This window comes from Meles meles, chromosome 21 (genome assembly GCF_922984935.1).
Source record: "Meles meles chromosome 21, mMelMel3.1 paternal haplotype, whole genome shotgun sequence".
In the NCBI taxonomy this organism is placed as follows: domain Eukaryota; kingdom Metazoa; phylum Chordata; class Mammalia; order Carnivora; family Mustelidae; genus Meles; species Meles meles.
This window is the reverse complement of record NC_060086.1, coordinates 26,640,866-26,661,794: the sequence shown is the minus strand read 5'-3', so window position 1 is coordinate 26,661,794 and position 20,929 is coordinate 26,640,866. Positions and strand designations below refer to the sequence as shown.

The 20,929-nt window shown below is 42.2% G+C and overlaps 1 protein-coding gene across 5 annotated transcripts in view; it reads right to left on the bottom strand.

Moving 5' to 3' along the window:
- Nucleotides 1-5,087, bottom strand: part of TNRC6A (trinucleotide repeat containing adaptor 6A) — a 105,867-nt gene extending 100,780 nt beyond the window's left edge. For 2 of the 5 annotated variants that reach the window (XM_045994018.1, XM_045994020.1), the window contains exons 1-2: nt 4,734-5,084; nt 4,304-4,351 (exon numbers count right to left, since the gene is read on the bottom strand). In XM_045994018.1, coding sequence (XP_045849974.1) covers nt 4,304-4,351; nt 4,734-4,738 — 53 coding nt within the window. In that variant the 5' untranslated portion in view covers nt 4,739-5,084. Of the gene's footprint in view, nt 1-4,303; nt 4,352-4,733 lie in introns of all 5 variants that reach the window. The other 3 variants (XM_045994016.1, XM_045994015.1, XM_045994019.1) reach the window with 3 other exon arrangements.
- Between the last annotated feature and the right edge of the window lie 15,842 nt (nt 5,088-20,929).

Here is a 20,929-nt window from a genome sequence, read left to right as displayed (position 1 = left end):
ATAAAGGTTGATGAATTGCAAGAGTAGGATCCACCTTATCTAGAGAGACCTAATGCTCTGGTTTATTCCTGCTGTCCCTAATCTTTTCTTATTTAGCACCTGTCCCAGGAAAAAGTGCCTCAGATAACAATGTCCCAGGTTAGATGCTACATTATATGGCATTACAGCATCTTTAACAATTTTTCTTAAATGATGGTGCTTAATAGTTGGTTTAGGGAGGAAAAATCAGCTAACATGAAGTGTTTAACTTTTTCGTAAGACAATATACTCTACATTATAGTAATAAATGGGCACAAAATACATTAAGTGTTCTTACATTTTCAGAAAGAAATGAGAAATCAAAGTTATTTTTCTATTATGCAATATAAAATAAAATATTGCACATTTGCAAGACGTCAGTAGTTAAGAGCCAAAAGACCTGTTGGAATCCCAGCTCCGTCACTTGAGAGAATATAACCTTGACTGAGTTACTGGATCTGTCTTAAACCATAGCTTTCTGACTCGTAAAATGGAAGAGATCAGAATCCTGGCTGGTATCTCTAATCACACGGTCCAGCTCTAAATACTGAATGATTCTATGCCTTTGGCCTCCAAAATATTTTTTAAAATTAGATCAGTTGCCTTAGATTTTTTTTACAACTAGAAAATGTAACTTACCATATTCTCTCACCAAACTCCTATTTCTGTTCTGACCTCTCTTCTGTTCAGAGGCTGGGTCAATCTCTCATTCACCCACGATGGTGTTTAGACCCCTCTCACAACTCATCCCAGCTTAGCTGGCTGCCAAATCCCAGATTCCACTTTCTCAGTATCTCCCACTCTCAGCTCCTTTCTCCCAACACTGTCATTCAGGTCTTCATCAACACCTGCCTTATTCTATCATACCACACCACGCCACCCAAGAGCATGTAATAGCTCCATACTACCAACAAGATCTATGCCACAGTTCTCAATCTAATACTCAAGAACCTCTGCATCTGGCCTTGCTCTTCCGCACCAATCCAAACTACCCACTGATATTTCAAAACTCCCTGTACTCCCTGGGATTTTGTACCACTAGTTCTGTTGTTCTCACTCAGCCCTTTTCTCTGCCTTTCCAAACTGAGTTCATCCTTTAAACTTCAGTTCTAGGGGTGTCTGCGTGGCGCAGTCGGGTAAGTGTCTGCCTTCCGTTCAGGTCATGGTCTCAAGGCCCTGAGATGGAGCCCCGCATCAGGCTTCCTGCTCAGCAGGGAGTCTGCTTCTCCCTCTCCTTCTGCCCATGCCCATGCTTGTGTACACTCTCAGATAAATAAAATCTTTTTAAAAAAAATTTAAAAAATAAAGTTCAGTTCCAATGGTGACCACTCCTACCCCATTACAGTTCCCTTTTTTGAATGCCCATGATAATGACATAAAGTGACACATTTTAATGGCCAACAGTGTATTTAAAAATATAGTTTGCCCCAGGTATAAACTAAATTTCTCTTCTGCCAGTTCTGCTTAACTGGTTCTGGCTACCTGGCACACTGTCTTGAGGATTTGCCACTTAGCAGAGGGAAAGGAGAATGGCAACACAACGCCAACATTCTAGGGGCCACACAATAGGACCTGTACTTCCAAGGTACTAAAAGATGTAAAAATTAACATTTAAATATTTAACATTAAAAGTTCATACATTTGGTTATCTTCAGGGAATATGAAGATCTAGAATGGCAGTTCTCAACTGGGGGTAATTTTGCCTCTCAGAGAACATTTAGCAATATCTAAAGACATTTCTGAGTGTTACAACTGGGAGGGAGTGCTACGGGCAGATGCTGCTGACCATCCCACAAGGCACAGGGCAGACCTCACAATAATAAATTATCTGGTCCAAAATGTCAACAGAGCCCAAGTTAAGAAACTCTGATCTAGAAGTATCAAATGTACCTGTGGGTTCTGCCTCCTCAAAGATATTTTCAAATTTTTCAAGATGAAGAACCATGCCTCTAATAAGAGACAATACAATATGATCCGAAGCCTGACAGCTCCTCCAAAACCAGTGATGTGGCCTCCTGAAAGTTACTTAACCTCTTTGTGCCTCAAAGTCTTCATCTGTAAAACAGGAATAATAGTACCTACCTCACACAGTGATCCAGGGATCAGATGAGTCCATGCAAAGCCTTCAGAAAATGTGCCAGGCAGATAGTAAGCATTCAGTACACTTACTACTTCTGTTCTTCCCCTCCCAAGTGCCTAGCCTTGCATTTGGAACATAGAAGATGCTCAAGAAATGTTTGCTAAAGGAATACAGAATAATGCCTTGATTTCCTGGGGGAACACATAAATGCTTCAAGATATACACACTCTCCTTATTTGGGAAGAAGGAAGCACAGACCTAGAGACTAGCTCCATCTGAAGGCAAGCATTTGCCCACCCAATCACACCTCTCCCTCCTTGGAACCTTTTAACCTTTAGGCAATGCTACCCTCCTACATACAGTCCTGATATACTGCCTTGTAACCTCCCTGATAATTGTTCCTTCTCCTTGTGCCTGATTACCAACTGCAGTGTAGAGCTATCCTTAAATATGGAATGAGATGGTAACTTAACCCCTACACCATCTACTTTGTATTAGTTATTTATGTACATATGACAGTCTTCCTACCAGATTGTACATGGTCTCTGTGGCCAGGGCTGACACTGAACTCCTTTTCATACAACCCAGGGGGACTCACACACTTTAGGAACTGACTAGCCCAAATCTCTTGTTTTACAGATTACATATAGAGGCTAAGTGATTTGCCAAGAATCAAGGTCATATTGTAAGTGGCAGGGCTGGGATTCAAACTCTGATACATAACTCATAGAGAGACTACATTCTCGCCAACTGTAATAGCACATGAAAATTACAACTGGTAAAGGCAATTTTTAATTAAGCCCCAGAAAACCTCCATAGAAATTATACTGATATAGTTACCTGACAAAGCAAAAATGGGAGGAGAAATAGACTCCAAGCTCCCTTCTGCTGCTGAAAATTCAATCTGTTTTCTTTAATGGTCTCATATCTTAACATATTTTTTAAAGCTTTTGACAACAAAAATTATTAAATGTCTAAAGAACAGTTGTTTAATCAGTGATGTCAGGCTTAATTTCCTTGACCCAGTCCCCATAATTATAAGAAATGATAATTATAAGAAAATCTCTTATTTGGTAAGCCAATGATGCCCACCCTTCACCCACTGAGAAGATTTTTTTAACTATCACCTTACCAGATTAATAACTATAAAACTCAAAAGACCAGCAATTTGGGATGATTTTATATGGTGAAAAATATTCACATGATTTGAACTGAGCATTATTAACCTCATCATAAACATAAAACATACAATCGTAAAGGACAAACTACGTTTAAGACCTAAGATAGGAGAGATTTTATTTTATCCTGTCCAAATGAAAAAGAAAGCTGCTCACTGATAAGGTTCATCCAGAAGTTTCTCTGAGTTTCCCATATGATTCAAAAGAAAATGGCCAATAAAGACAAGACAGTAAGAAAATGAATTTGAAAAAGAGTTAAATATACTGCAATGCTCCGATGCTTTAAGCAGTTACAGCTCGCTAAAGCTAATCGTTTCCACAAAGGCAACGTTTAAAAATCAAAAAACTCTCTTTGTGGTGGAGATTTAAGTTACCAGTGCAAAAACACTCAGGCCCAGCAGAAACGATAAGCATTTAATAGGAACAGATTTTTAATTATTTTACCAGTTGATAAAAAGAGCACACACCGAACATAGACACAAATGTAGTTTCAAAAGAAAACACGCAGTTTATGCTCGGTAAAGTTCAAGGGCAAAACTGTTTCCAGTGCAACAGAATCTGCCTGACTACAATGTGTTGGGGGGGGGGGGGGAATGCGAACATAGTATCTTCTTATAAAGGCAACAATTTGAGTTACAAAGTAATAACGGGGAAGCCAAAACAGTTTGACAGCCCGCCATAAGGGCCGCCTCAATCATGAGTCACACAATGCCTGCAACCATTTACAATAGTAATTAATGCACAAGTCCCCTAATTAAATTCTAAAAGGGTGAGAATGCTTTAACTAAGTTTACAAGAATTGCTTTTCGCTGTTTTTTTTTCTTCCCCCAAAGAAAAGAACACACGCGTAATTACGCATCTCCCCGCAATCCCTCCATACAATATTCCCTCCGGCCTCATCTCCCGAATGTCTATTCCCTGCCTGCGAAAAGAAAATGACACGGGGGAACTTCTAAACCCAGAAAGGACGAACCAGAGTGGAAATACACGATTAATGGGACGACTGACGGAAGCTCGCCCATCTTACCTGCTAAGATTCCTTTCTACGTCTTTGGTAGCTTTAGCTTCCAATTCTCTGCAAGAGAAAAGGAAAAAGAGAGAGAGAGAGATGCGCGTGAAAACGGAGCCGCTGCGGCAGAGGCTCGCGCCGGGGCGGATGGGGGAGGGGAGGGGAGCCCGGGGGTGCTCACAAAGCTGCGGGGCTGCAGCCCGGACTGCGGGCAGGAGGCGCGGGCGAGCCGCAGCCCCCGGCCCGGCCCCAGCGGCGCAGCGCGGCCCCTCTGGGCCTCCCGCCCGGCCTCCGCAGCGGCGCCCCCGCACCCCCCCCCCCGCCCGGGCCCGAAGTCTCGGGGACGCCCGCCGCCGCCGCTGCCGCCGCCGTCGCCGCCCGCGGTCGCGGGCCCTGCGGCAGCGCCCCAGGCTCCTCCCGCCTGGAGGGAGGCCCCCGCCCTACTCACCTCATGTGTGTAAAGTGCACGAGCAAGTGGGGCGCGGCGAGTGAGGCTCGCGAGCCTCAAGCCCTCCGCAGCGCCGCGGGGAGAGGCCCGAGCCGCTGCACCAGCGCCATTTTCTACACCGACCCGCTGCCGCCGCCGCCGCCACCGCCGCCGCCGCAGGCCCCAGACCGGAAGTGAATGCCCTGTTCGGCAACCCCTTCCGGGGGCGCCGCGGCCACCGGCCTCAAGATGGAGGCCCTAGCAACTAACCCCGCAGTCCGGGCAGGCCCTTGGCAACCACCCGGGTGCGGCTCGCAATCGGCCGCCGGACCTCCCTGAGGGGAGGGTCACCGCCTCTGAGGCGCCCTGCACGGCGGCTGGGGGGCCCGCCGAGCCTCGGGCCCAGCCTCCGTCGCCGCGGCCGGCTGCGATCCGACTGGAGTCCCGCCCCTCCTCCTCCTCCTTCTTTGCTGCGACACAAGTTTCCTTCCCTGCCGCCCGGCCCCTCCCCCACCGAAACACACCAAAAAAAAAAAAAAAAAAAAAAAAAAAAAAGGCTAAACCGCAAATTCTACCCCTGCCGCAGCAAGATGAGCTCGCGCGGCTTTTGAAATCCGGCACTTGTAATTATTTTTGACCTTGGGCCAATTATTTAACCTCTCTGCTCCTCCGCTTCCTCCTCAGGTAAAGAATGCATACCTGAGGCGGACTATGAGGCTTAAAAGCGATTTTTATCCACCGAATTTTGCAGACCGTTTGACTCAGCAATTCCCCTGGCATGAATTTCTGTTCCGAAAACAATCCCGGACATCTACAAATATTTCACCGTCAACATGTTAAGTCCCGGAGATGATGATGGTGAAAAATTGTAAACGGCCAAAATGTCCAACACTCTGAGGGGGCTTTCAAAACTGAATTACTGGCGTGCGTTAGGGTACTGCAAAAATGATGGGGAGGAAGCGTAACGGCGTGGGGGAAAGGGTTGCAATAAAGTAAGTGCAAAAGCGGGTTCCAAACTCGCTTCCACGGTAGGAAACATGTAGATACAATACGATACATACGTGAAGTAGAGTAAAGATAGATCTAAGTGTCCATGGGAGAGTCATACATACCTACAGGTAGATACAGCAATATACTTCCACGCAGATACAATAAGATACATGTGTTCGTGTGTATATGTGGATCTTCTTTCCGTCCTCTCCAAAAGCCTTTTTTTCCCCTCCTAATCAAAAGATGATCCCTCCTTTCGATGCTTAAAATCCATTCCTTCTCCGAGACCTCACTCTAAGGATCATCCTGTTTTCCTCTTTCTAAACTAAGTCTTTCTTTCCATTGGATTTCAAACCTGCCCAAATCTCCCCCATTAAAAAAACAAAACCTCCCTTCACTGCCCAGTTCTTATCCTCTCTGAGGGAGATGTGTAATAAATAGGTTAATGAATAAATGAAAGAATGCGCAGAAAGTCCTAAAGCACATGCACCAAAATGTTAACTGATGGTATTATGCAGATTTTAATTTTCTTTTATCTGGCTTTTTTATTTTGTTTCATTTTTTTACAACGAGCATGTTAAAACACCCACCCCCACACAAAAAAGTTTTTTTAAAAAACCAGGTTTATAGGAGTGCCTGGCTTGTTCACTTGGTGGAGCATGTGACTCCTGATCTTGGGGTAGTAAGCTGGTGTTCCACATTGAGTGCAGAGATTAAAAAATAAAATCTCTTTTAACAGAGGGCCAGAAAGAGGAGGGAAGGACAGGGGGAGAGAGAAAATCTTAGGCAGGCTCCAAGCCCAGCACTGAGCCCAAGGCAAGGCTTGATCTCAGGAGCCTGAGATCATGACCCCTGCTGAAATCAAGAAAACAACACTTAACCAACTGAGCCATCCAGGCACCCCAAAAATAAAATCTTAAAAAAAAAAAAAAAAAGTCATGTGGGGCGGCCGGGTGGCTCAGTCAGTTAAGCATCAGATTCTTGATTTTGGCTCAGGTCACGATCTCCAGGTCCTGATCTTGGGGGCCTGGGATTAAGCCCTTGTGGGACTCCCTCCTCAGTGGGGAGCCTGCTTCTCCCTCTCTCTCCCTCTGGCTCTCCCCTGCTTGTGCACTGTCTGTCAAAGTGTTAAAAAAAAAAAAAAAAACCAGATTTACACAATGTGAAATGTAAAGGGTACCAAATAAATGCTAAATTGACTTCTTTTCTGGCCATCATCCCTAAGGTCCATACATATATATATTTGGTGTTTTTTTTTTATGGTTCTTTCTACTTGAAATGTTAAAAATTATATCATTTCTTTAGGAATTAAAAGATATGAACATGTATGTATAGCACAGTGTGCTTTCATGCCAGGTTCATGAATAATTTTCCATGACAGCATAACACCATAAAAACAGTATTTATCAGTACTTACAGAGCTGTTAAGATTAGCTGATTTTTTTTTTAAAGATTTTATTTATTTATCTGACAGAGAAAGATCACAAGTAGATAGAGAGGCAGGCAGAGAGAGAGAAAGAGAAAGGGAAGCAGGCTCCCTGCTGAGGAGAGAGCCCGATGCGGGACTCGATCCCAGGACCCTGAGATCATGACCTGAGCCGAAGGCAGCGGCTTAACCCACTGAGCCACCCAGGCGCCCAAGATTAGCTGATTTTTTAAAAAGATTTTATTTATTTGGGGCGCCTGGATGGCTCAGTGGGTTAAAGCCTCTGCCTTCAGCTCAGGTCATGATCACAGGGTCCTGGGATCGAGCCCCGCATCGGGCTCTCTGCTTAGCAGGGAGCCTGCTTCCTTCTCTCTCTCTCTGTCTGCCTCTCTGCCTAGTTGTGATCTCTATCTGTCAAATAAATAAATAAATCTTAAAAAAATATTTTATTTATTTATTTGACAGACAGAGATCACAAGTAGGCAGAGATGCAGGCAGAGGGGGGTGGGTGGGAAGCAGGATCCCTGCTGAGCAGAGAGCCAATGTGGGGCTTAATCCCAGGACCCTGATCCCAGGACCCTGAGATCATGACCTGAGCCGAAGGCAGAGGCTTAACCCACTGAGCCCCCTAGGCGCCCCATTTTTTTTTTTTTTTTTAAACTTAGACTTCCTTAGGTTTGAATAACCCACTGGTTGTCCATTGGGACATATAGCTATGCCTGGTTTTTGGTTGTCACAACTGGATGCTACTGGTATCTGCTGGGTAGAAGTCAGGGGTTCTGCTAAACATCCTACAATGCAAAGCACAGCCCCACAATACAAGAGTATCTGAACCAAAATGCCATTAGCACCTAAGATTGGGAAACCCTAGAACTAATTCCCAGCCCCAGGGAAGTTGAGAAGGTAGGATTTCTTGGAGATCTTTCCAGTGTGATTTGACATGACCCCTCCAGGGCTGCATTATGAAGCCATGCTAATCACTTTTTAATGAGCTCTTATGCATAGAGGTAGATCAAAGAAGAATGACCTTGTAAGACCAGCAGGGATTCCTTATCAGTAACCTTCTAAGGACTGTTGTCTTCTTATTATCATTTCCCTTTACTAAAAAAGTAGTCTCTCTTTCTACTATTTCGCATTATCATACATATTCTAGTAACTTCCACTAAAAAAAAAATATTTAACACAATGAGCACTGACTAACATATAGAATTATTGAATCCGGGCTGCCTGGGTGGCTCACTAGGTTGAGCATCTGCTTTCCGCTCAGTTCATGATTCCAGGGTCCTGGGATGGAGCCCACATAGAGCTTCCTGCTCAGAGGGAAACTGCTTCTTCCTCTCCCACTCCCCCTGCTTGTGTTCTCTCTCTCTCTCTCTCTCTCCCCCTCGTTCTCTCTCGATATGTCTCTCTCTGTCCAATAAATAAAATCTTAGAAAAAAAAAAGAATTGTTGAATCATGACATTGTGTATGTATATTAACTATACTGGAATTAAAATTTAAAAAAAGAAAACACACAAAACAGGGTAAAGGGATAGGTGAAATGGATGAAGGAGATTAAGAGTACATGTATTACGAAGAGCATTGAGTAATGGACAGAACTGTTAAATCGAATCATATTCTACACCTGATACTAATATAACACTGTATGGTAATTATACTTTATTTTTTTTTTAAAGATTTTATTTATTTATTTGACAGAGAGAGATCACAAGTAGGCAGAGAGGCAAGCAGAAAGAGTGAGAGGGAAGCAGGCTCCCCGCCGAGCAGAGAGCCCGATGCGGGACTCGATCCCAGGACCCTGAGATCATGACCCGAGCCGAAGGCAGTGGCCTAAACCACTGAGCCACCCAGGCGCCCCTATACTTTATTTTAAAGAAGATATATGTTCAAATGATTTTCTAAAAGTGTTTCTCGCTCCTCACATAGAGACATGGGTTATTTCTTTGAATGGATTTGCAGACCATTCTGTAATTCATGTAGACAATTGTTTTAAAACAATAAAGATGTTAAAGTAAAACAAATAAACAAATAAAACAACAACAACAACAACAAAAACCAGCTGATGGATCCTCACTCCTCCACAGCTCCTTTTTTCTGCTCTCCTTCTTAGAAAAGCTTCTTGGAAAGTGTTAGAAAAGTGTTCTATATCAGCTACTTCCAATTGCTCACCTCCTGTCCACTTTCACCTGACATTGCTTTTCATCCACCCAAATGCTCTTATCAATGTCACAAATGACCCTGAAGCTGTCAAACTCAATGGTAATATTCCTAACCTGGTCTTGACTTAGCTCTTAGCTGTATTTCTGCAACTGGTCACTCCTACCTTCTTTTGAGAGTCTCTTCCCTTGGCTGCCTTGGCAGCCCGCTCTCCCTGAATTTTTTTTTTTTTAAGATTTTATTTATTGGGGCGCCTGGGTGGCTCAGTGGGTTAAAGCCTCTGCCTTTCGCTCAGGTCATGATCCCAGGGTCCTGGGATCGAGCCCCGCATCGGGCTCTCTGCCTGGCAGGGAGGCTGCTTCCTCCTCTCTCTCTCTCTGCCTGCCTCTCTCCCTACTTGTGATCTCTATCTGTCAAATAAATAAAATAAAATCTTTTAAAAAAAAGATTTTATTTATTTTTTTAAAAGATTTTATTTTATTTATTTGACAGAGAGAGACAGAGAGACAGAGACACAAGTAGGCAGAGAGGCAGGCAGTTGGGAGTGGGGAGCAGGCTCCCCACTAAGCAGAGAGCTCTGATGCGGGGACTCCATCCCAGGACCCTGAGATCACAATCAGAGCTTAAGGCAGAGGCCCAACCCACTGAGCCACCCAGGTGCCCCTCCCTGAATTTCTTTTTACCTCTTTATCCTTTCCTTTTTTTTTTTTTTTTTTTGTATCCTTTACCAGCATCTCCCAATTTATACCAAATAAATGTCGGGATCCCCAAGGCTCTGTTCCAGACCTCTTCCCCATCTCTCTCCACTTTCTCCTTGGAATGGGTGATCTCATACATTCTCTTATATCTAAATACTGTTTAAATACAGATGCTTTTCAGACTCCTAGTGTTAGCCTGTATCTCACATGTATACCACAGAATGCCAAAATGACACATCATGCATGCAATAAATATTTATTGAGCACCTACTGTATGGGCCTTTTACTCTGCCTTTTGTGAGGAACTACTTTGGTGGATTAAATCTAATGGGGCAGAGATTTTTTTTAAGCAAACTATAAAGTGTATAATTACAAACACAAGTGCACAGAAGGAATGTTGTTCTAACCAAGTGTAAAACAAAGGAACATCACATAGGTTATGTGGCCAAAGAAAGTTTCTTTGAAAATGTCAGGCTTTGGGGCACCTGGGTGGCTCAGTGGGTTGGGCCTCTGCCTTCGGCTCAGGTCATGGTCTCAGGGTCCTGGGATCGAGCCCAGCATCGGGCTCTCTGCTTGGTGGGGAGCCTGTTTCCTCCCTCTCTGCCTGCCTCTCTGCCTCCTTGTGACCTCTCTCTCTCTGTGTCAAATAAATAAATAAAATCTTAAAAAAAAGAAAAGAAAAGAAAAAAAAAAGAAAATGTCAGGCTTCACCTGAGAGCTGAAGGCTGAGGGACAGCCAACCAGGACGCAGGGAATAGGAGAGGAAAGTTCTCAGGCTGGAATTTACATCTGAGCATCTTCCTTATGGATGAAAACAAGCTTTGCACTGCATTTGGCTTTAAATCCTCTAGAGCCACCATTTTTATTTTACTCACATAATCATTTCAGAACAAAACCAGAAACGAGATCTCGTACATAGAGTAATGGGTTTCATTACCACTGCTCATTGAAGTAAGCAAATGCCATTTCCTACAACAAGCAGAGTTCCTAGATTCAATGAATATTAGAATATTTTGTATGGCTCACTGTTGAAGTTTACAGTTTGAGAATTTGGATATAACATGGAATGCCTTTCCAACGATAACTTTTTATGAAATAAGCTGTAACTATCTCAGAAAACTTCTCACTTCTTCTTAGCATAATAAGAAGCAGGCTGTACAAATTTAAATTTAAATTTAAATAAGACCCTTTCTCCATTTGTCTTTCTTCTTTAGGTTCTTATTTCTTTGGTTTCTGAGGTTACCAGAACATAAATGTTCTCCAGCCCTCTCTTCTTTATCTCACTGGGAGGAGTAAATGACTAGCTTGACTTAGGAAATTATGTGCTTGAAAGAAAATGATTTTTTTTTTCCCTCCCAAGTCTTTACCAAATGTCATCATGATATATCTATATATGTATTTTTTTAGGCAAAGTTCACTCAGAATATTCTTACATTTAGAAAATCTTTCACAATAATGTGTAGATGGGAGTTGAAGGCACGAACAGGAATTAGATTTCCTGGAGACAGTATTTATTTTGTTAAAATTTATTTGGCACTTCTTATGTGCCAGGTATGCATTGTTCTAAGTGCTTTACAAATATTAACTAAACATTCATTGTTTTCCTCCCATGCCTCCATGAGGTAGGAATGCGATCCCCATTTTACAGATGAGGATAAATTACTTGCTCAAAGTCACATAAATTGTGGTAGTAAAACCAAACAATTTGGCTTCCAAGCCCATGTCACTAACCCCTACATTGTAGACTGGTTTATCTCAACCATAGTAGACTCTGCAGGACTTTTTTTTTTTTTTTTTTTAAGATTTTATTTATTTATTTGACAGGCAGAGATCACAAGAAAGCAGAGAGGCAGGCAGAGAGAGAGGGGGATGCAGGCTCCCCCCTGGTCAAAGAGCCCGATGTGGGCCTCGATCCCAGGACTCTGAGATCATGACCTGAACTGAAGGCAGAGGCTTAACCCACTGAGCCACCCAGGTGCCCCTGATAACAAATATTTTGTATTTTTTAACACCACCCCTTAATATCTGCAAATGATCATCATAGATAATATAATCCACCCAACACATAATTTCAAAACATGTATATAATGAATTATCTGACTTAAAAGAGAAATAAGAGAGGGCACCTGGGTAGCTCAGTCGTTAAGCATCTGCCTTCGGCTCAAGTCATGATCCCAGGATCCTGAGATCAAGCCCCATATCAGGCTCCCTGCTTGGCGGGAAGCCTGCTTCTCTCTCTCCCCCTACTGTTCTCCCTGCTTGTGTTCCCTCTCTCCCTGTGTTCTCTCTGTCAAATAAATAAATAAAATCTTTTAAAAAGAGAGAGAGAGAGAGAAATAAGGGAAACGTAAGTATAAAATAAAATGTCTCTCACCAGGTAAATGCTTGGGAATGGTCTCCCCTGGAAGCCTCCGTAAAACAGGCAGAGGCTAGCAGCTCTGTGTAGAATCCCTACTCCAAATGCAGACTGACACGATGGTGTCACATCGATTATTACTCACACACCAAGAACCGTAGTGATGTTGGAGGCAAAATTTTTCTAGAATATAAAACAACTCGCGAGTTCTGAAACAACTAGACAGTAATGCTCCTTCCGTCGACATGGTAACTGCATTAATGTTAGGGTCTATTAAAACTGAAAACGTAAGGAGTTAGGTCCTTGGATAATTACAAACACACCTTCTGCCTGTGTGAGTGTCCAGCATGAGAGAGGGAATTTCCGTTTTGTGGGACTCTCCAGCATCCACGGCTCCTATCCACTGAACCTTAGCACACCCCCACCACTTTGTGACAACTGAAATCACTTTTAACGGTTTCTCCAAACCCTCTGAGGAATGGAGGTGAGGTATTATTTTATTGAGAACCACTATGGAATGAGAATATTCTTGAGGAAGTTTGGTACTCCAGGGAAGAAACCAGTGAGGGAGGAGGAAAAAAACGGGATAACTCTAGTGTAATGGGGCCAAGTGATGCCTCCCAGACATCTCAGACTGACATGTCAAAGCTGAGCCTCCTTCCCCCTGCTCCGCCCCCTTCCCCCACTACACACAAACATATCCCCAAGGGGACAGTTTTCCTCAGCTCAGTAATAACACTACTAGTCACTGAGAGGCCCAGAAACCTAAGAGTCAGTTTTGACTTTTCCCTCTCCCTCACCCAATGCATCAATAAATTATTCCGTCTCCAAACTTCTCTATTTCCCGTCCTCTGTTTCTCCACTGCAACCTCGCTAAAAACCCCACAAATTCTTTCCGTTCTCCCTCTTTTATTTTTTGTTCGTGGTATAGTTTATATAAAATAAAATGCACCCATGTGAAGTGAAAAATTCAGTGAGTTTTGGCAAATAAATACACACATGCAACCACTACCACAGTCAACATATAGGACATGTCAATCACCACAGAATATTCCCTCAGGACCCGGCAACACACACATACACAGCATAAAACTATGCTTCTGACTTATATCCCCATAAATGAGTATTGTCAGTTCTAGAACTTATATAAATGGAGTCATACAATGTATCTATCCTCTGTGCCTGGCTTCTTTTGCTCAATATCTGGGAAAGACATTGATGTTGAAAGTATCAGAGTGTGTTTCTTTTTATTACTGACAAGTATTCCATTGTTCACCATCTTCCATTGATTGACATTTGGGTTATTTCCAGTTTGGGGTTATCATGAATAAAGCTACTAAGAACATTCTTGTACACGTCTCTTTTGGGGGACATTCGACGTGTTTTTATTTCTCTTGGATAAATAGCTAGGAACACAACTACTGAATCACAGGAGAAGTGTATAGGAGAGCTTAACTCTACGAGAAACTCTAGAACGTTTCCCAAGTTTTTACACCAGGTTACCATTCCAATCCTGGGAAAGTTCTGTTGCTCCACATCCTTGGCCAGGACTGCACATGTTCCCTCTTCGCCTCTTGAAATCATTCTCCACGTAGCATCCTTTACGACTTTTTCTTCAAATGAAAACTTAATCATCTTACTCTGCAGCTTAAAATAATTCAAAGACTTTCTAAGGCTCTTGATTCAAAGCCTAACATCTTTACCATGGTCTGTGGTGCTTCCTCAATGGTCTCTCTGGTCATTCCCCCTGCTCTTAAGTCCAGGTAATCCAAAGGATCCTTCTTTCCCTTTCTAAAAGGTGCCCAGCTCCTTGATCCAGCCCGCTGCTCTCCTCCCACTGGCTCTCCAACACCTGTATACCGCACCCAGGAAGGACTTTCTGACCACCACCTGTTAGGTGTCCCAATGACATATTCTAAAGCCGTTCTCTACTCCTTTAATAGCACAAGCGCATTTGTGATGTAGTATTTCTGTCATTATTTGTTTAATTATTGATTCTCTGGATTCTTTGTAAGCTCCAGGAGATCAAAGACCATGTCTGCCTTCTTCTCACTGTATCTTTAGCATCTACCACAATGCCTCCATTCCTCAGGTATTTTGGCTGCGTAAAATTCCTGAATGGCTCTTTATATTCTATAGGATACTATCAGAAACCCCTTGCCTAGCACAAAAGGCCCCTCAAGACTTCTTACTAACCAAGCCTGCCCAATTTCTTAGAACTCTTATTTTGTGTTCCAGTGAAACTGAGTCATTCCTACTCGCTCATGTTTTTCAATGCCTCTATGACTTGAACATGTTATTTCTTCTGAGTGGAACACCTCCCTTATTGTCTACCTAACAAACTCCGACCTCAAAGCCTGGTTCAAATGTTTTGATGAGCCTTCCTGGGATTCTCTGGACCTCATAACAATGTAGATGGGATTCAAGTACAAGTACTAACTTAGACTTCTCTGACTCTTGTCCCCTCCTATTCTTGTGGAAACTCAGCCCTCTGGAAGGAACCCTGTGAACATTTATGGCTGGAATTTCACATGTTCTCATGAGATAACTCATTTTATCCAGACATTGCTGGCATGGAGGGCCCCAGAGAGTGGAGACCTGTGTGTTGGGTTCAGTGTTGTATTCCCTAGGACTCAGAGCTGTGCCTTGGAGGTATTAAACATTGAATTAATACTTGTTGAATGATGAAGAATGAATGTCTTTGTTCCAAGCAATTCCATAACGTGTGTCAAGGGGCATATTGTTCTCCCAGGTATTTGCTTGTTACTGTCTTGACTGTCAGCATGAATTAGATTCATCTAAACATCTGCTTGGCTTCTTAGATCTGCTGGGTTTTGCTTTATCTTGCAGCTGCAAACAACATTCTTTCTATAAGGCACTTGTTTTCAGACCCACCAGGTGCCTTCACTGTTTTGTTGAGAAGAGAGTGGGAATTTCTGCCCCTTACCAGGTCGCTCAGACATTCACTGTTAAAATAATCAGTTATTGGGGTGTCTGACTGGCTCACTTGGTAGAGCACGCAACTCTTCATCTCGGGGTTGTATGTTCCAGCCCCACATTGGATGTAGAAATTACTTAAAAATAGAATCTTTCACCAAAAAATCAGTTATTGTTTCCTGATTTTTTTTTTCTATGAATGGACCAAACGATAATGGCATTCTGCTTTTTTCCTTGAGGGCCAATCTTCTTCACTCTCAGTCCATTCATTTGGTTAGAGAAATATCGCATTGAAAGCATTTTTATATTTTAAAACAATTCTGCTGGATGTCCATATGGAAGAAATAGTACCTCAACTCATACCTTAAATCATATACAAAAATAAACGCAAAACATTTCCTATGCCTAAATATGAAAACAAAAACTACGGAATTTCTAGAGGAAAATACAGAAGTTTTTGTGACCTTGATTTGGGCAATGATTTCATAGTTACCAAAAACACGATCCATAACACATAAAAATTAAGAAATTCTGTGCTTCAAAAGATGCTGTTTCATTCAGAGAATGAAAAAACAAGCCACTGACTGGGACACGAGTTTTGACATATGCATACAGCCAGTCACGTATCCAATAAAGAATTTGCATCCAGAATATACAAAGGAGATACAAAACTCAATAAGAAGAAAACCTATTTTTTTAAACGGGCCAAAAATTTGAACAGACACTTCCGTACATAAGATACCCAAATGCTCAACATTTTTAGTTTAACTAGGGAAATGCAAATTAAAACCACAGTAAGATAATACCACACACCTATAAGAGTATTCAAAATTAAACGGATTGGCCTCCCTGTTGCTGGCGAAGATACGAAACATCTATAGCTCCCATACACTGCTGGGGTGGGGGGGGAGAGTAAAATCATTCAATTAATTTGGAAAGCCATTTTAATTATTTTTTTTAAGATTTTATTTATTTATTTATTTGACAGACAGAGATCACAAGTAGGCAGAGAGGCAGGCGGGGGTGGGGGGAGCAGGCTCCCCGCTGAGCAGAGATTCCCCAATGTGGGGCTCCATCCCAGGACCCTGGGATCATGACCTGAGCCAAAGGCAGAGGCTTAACCCACTGAGCCACCCAGGCGCCCCTATTTTGATTGTTTCTTAAGAAAATAAGCACACAACTAACATATGACCTAGCCACGTACCCAAGAGACAAGAAAACATGTTTTCATACAAAGATTTGTGTGTGAACGTTTATGGAAGTTTTATTTATAATACCCCCAAACTAGGAACAACCTGATTATCCATCAACAGAAGAAACAAATTGGTGTATATCCATAAAATGGAATATTCTTCGGCACTTAAAAGGAATGAACTATTTATTGTTGTACACAACATGGATGAATTTTAAAATAATTATGCTGATAGAACTCAGACCCCAAGAAAGAAGAAACTATCATTCAATTTAAATAAAATTCTAGAAAATGTAACTTATTCTATAGTAATCGAAAGTAGAGATCAGTGCTTGCTTGGGGGTGGGGAAGATGCAGGAAAGGGGAGAGAGAAAGATTACAAAAAGGCAGGAGAAAACTTCTGGGGACGATGGAGGTTTATTACCTTGATTGTGGTGATGTATTCCCAGCTGTGTACATTTGTCAAAACTTACCAGATGACACATTTTTAAATACGCAATAGGCCATGTCCACAAACAAAAAGTCTGAGGAGAAACAGGACATTTATATATTATCAAAACACCTCCCACAAGACACTTAAAGAGAAAAGAGTAACTTTACGACAGAGAGGCCTGAGAGACACCACCTTAACAGAGTCATCAAAGGGAATGTCATCAGGAATGGGACACCTGAAAATCTAGCAGCCCTTGGACGGATGCAGTGAGAAGAAGCTGTAGCTCTGTTCCTCTCAGAGGTGCCTCACCTTTCGTGAGGAAAGCTCAGATCAGCAAAACGGCCGCACGTTCTTCAGAATAACTGGCTTGTGATTCTTTCAAGTGTCAAGGTTAATGAATGTCAAGGGAAGACTGAAGAGCTGTTTGTGCTTAAAAGAGATGAAAGATAGAGCAACTAAAAGCAATATTGGAGGGGTGCCTTGGCAGCTCAGTGGACTGAGCAGCTGACTCTTGACTTCAGCACAGGCCATGATGTCAGGGTTCTGAGATGCAACAGCACATAGGGCTCCCTGCTCATTGTAGAGTCCGCTTCTCCCTCTCCCTCTCCCTCCCCTTGCTCACTCTCATGCTCACTCTCTCTCTCAAATACATAAATAAAATCTTAAAAAAAAAAAAAGCAATGTTGGGATTCTCAACTGCATTCCTTTGCTAAAAAGACATTATTAAGATAATCATGGGTTTAGGGGAACTGGGTGTCTCAGTTGTTAAGCATCTGCCTTTGGTTCAGGTCATGATCCCAGGGTTCTGGGATTGAGCCCTGCTTGGAGGGAAAAAAAAAAAAAAATCCCTGCTCAGCAGGCAGCCTGTTTCTCTCACTCCCCCTGACTGTGTTCTCTGTCTCTCTGTCTCTGTCCAATAAATAAATAAAATCTTCCCCCAAAAAAGATAATTATGAGCTTAAAAGGGGTCTCGGGATTAGATAACATCAATGTTAATTTCCTAATTTCAGCAGTTGTGTTTGAGGAGAATTTCCTAGCTTGTAGGAAATATGACTTATTCCAGGGTGATGAGACATGTATTTGGGTCTATTTCCAGATTGTGTCAGCAGTTAGTTCCAGAAAAAAGTTCTTTTTCTGTACTTCCAACTTTTCTGTTAGGTTGTGATGGTTAAAGAAAATTATTCTAATTACACCTTTGTTTACATAACTGAGATCTCTGGGACATAGATTCATAGAAGTAGACTAGTTGGGTCAAAGGATATGAACATTTAAAAATAAAATAAATATTACCAAAATGCCTTTCAGAAAGATTGTGCCAATTTATACTTTTGCCAGCAATTTATGAAAGCACCTATTTCGTTACTCATTTGGGGCACTGTGAAACCCCTGTGTCTCTGCCAATCTGTTATCTCATTTAAATTGATATTTATTGAGTCACTAGTGAGGCTGAGAAACATTCTCTGTGTTTATAAGCAATTTGTATTTTTTTGAGCTATATCTTTATATTCTTTGTCCAATGTTAAAGCTATTCCTATTTTCCTTTTTATTTCTAAAAGTTCTTTGTATATTGAGGAACTTGGCTTTTTTAATCTGTGGTCTGGATTTTAAAACTATTCTAGCTTGCTACCTAACTTTTAACTTAGTCTGTGTTATTTTTAAAAAGATTTTATTTATTTATTTGAGAGAGAGTGAGAGAGACAGAGGGAGCAAGGGAGAGAGAGGGCAGGAGCAGGGGGAAGCAGCTGAGGAAGAGGGAGAGGTAGAAGCCTGAGCAGGAAGCCTGGCATAGGGCTTGATCCCAGGACCCTGAGATCATGACCTGAGCTGAAGGCAGGCACTTAACGACTAAGCCACCCAGGCGCCCCTAGTCTGTGCTATTTTTGTACCGTGCAGCTATTTAAAAAAAATTTTTTTTAGAGAGAGAGAGTGTGTATATGCATGCAAGCATGCGCAAGTGGGGGGAGAAGCAGAGGGAGAGAACCTTAAGCAGGCTCCATGCCCAGCATGAAGCCCTATGTGGGGCTCAATCTCACAACACTGAGGTCATGACCTGAGCCAAAATCAAGAGTTGGACATCTAGCTGACCGAGCCACCAGGCACCCTCCTCCCTGATTCATAAACAGCTTTACTATATACCAGCTTCACAAATGTATCTGGGTTGAATTCTAGATTCTAATCTGTTTTGTTAATCTGCCTTTCTCTTCATGTACAAGTACCAAACTTTTTTCATAAACGCAGCTTTATAGTATGCTTGATACCTACTAGGGTTAATCCTTCTTTATTACTTTCCTTTTTCAGAATTTTCCTGGCTAGTCTCCCTTGTTTATTTTTCCATTTGAATTTTAGACTCAGTGAGTCAACTTCCAAAAAAACCCTCATAACGTACTTTTTTTGATATAAAATTAATGTAAACTTTAGTGTTGTGAAATTACACAACTTTACATATCAAATCTTATTGGTGAACAGGGTATGTTTTTCATTTGTTTCTTCTTTCATTTTCCTTCATTTTTGTTGTTGCTGATGTGGTAATGGTTGGTGTTGGCCCTTTTTAAAGTACAATATTTTCTTTCTTTTTTTTTTTTTTCCTAGCTTTTTTTCTGAAACATAGTGATGCTGTTGATTTGGGGGTATTCATTTTTTTTTTTTATATTTTTATTTATTTGACAGAGAGAAATCGCAAGCAGGCAGAGAGGCAGGCAGAGAGAGAGGAAGAAGCAGGCTCCCTGCGGAGCAGAGAGCCCGATGTGGGGCTTGATCCCAGGACCCTGAGATCATGAACTGAGCCGAAAGCAGAGGCTTTAACCCACTGAGCCACCCAGGCGCCCCGGGGGTATTCATTTTTATAACCAACTACCTTTCTGATTTTCAATTAGTACTCTTGGATTATCTAGATATACAATTCTGTTACTTAAAAATAATTATCAGGGGTGCCTGGGTGGCTCAATGGGTTAAAGCCTCTGCCTTCGGCTCAGGTCATGATCCCAGTATCCTGGGATCGAGCCCCGCATTGGGCTCTCTGCTCAGCAGGGAGCCTGCTTCCCTTCCTCTCTCTGCCTGTCTCTCTGTCTACTTGTAATCTCTGTCTGTCAAATAAATAAATAAAATCTTTTAAAAAATAATTATCAGATTATCTCTACATTGGAATTCTTAAACTTATTTTTAAATCTTCTTACATCTAGAATAATGTTAAATAATAGTGGCAAAATATTCCTCTTATCTCCTTGCCAGCTTTAATGGAAAATGCTTCTAGCATCCATTCTAAACATGATGCATTTTATAACTGAAATGTTTTTATCATGTCAGTGATGGAGGTTGAAATTTCTTAAACACTCTTCAAGTCTCTAAAAAGGATCATGTGGTCATTCTCCTGTAGACAGTATTAAGGGTTCCTATAATATCAATAGTCAGTGTGACAGGGACACCTGGGTGGCTCAGTCCTTTAAGTGTCTGCCTTCAGCTCAGGTCATGATCTCAGGGTCTTGGGATCAAGTCCCACATCAGGCTTCCTTCTTAGCAAGGAGTCTGCCGCTTCCTCTGCCTCTGCCTGCCACTCCTCCTGCTTGTGCTCTCTCTCTCTGCAAATAAATAAAATCTCAAAAAAAAAAAAAAGAGGGCACCTGGGTGGCTCAGTCATTAGGCATCTGCCTTCAGCTCATGTCGTCATCACAGGGTCTTGGGATCGGGCCGTGTTGGGTTCCCTGCTCAGCGGGAAGCCTGCTTCTCCCTCTCCCACTCCCCCCTGCTTGTGTTCCCTCTCTCATTGTGTCTCTCTGTCAAAAAAATAAATAAAATCTTAAAAAAAAAAGAGTCTGTATGACAAAGAATTTGAGGGTCACACTATCTGGTTCAAGTTCTAGATCTCCCGATTGCCCACTTGGCAACTTTTTTAGCTCATTTCTGTCTTTGTCCCCTCCTTTAGAAACAATCAACCATGGTTACCTGGCTGGCTTAGTAGGGTTAAGAATCTGCCTTTGGCTCAGGTCATGATCTCAGGGTCCTGGGATCGAGCCCTGTGTTAGGCTCCCTG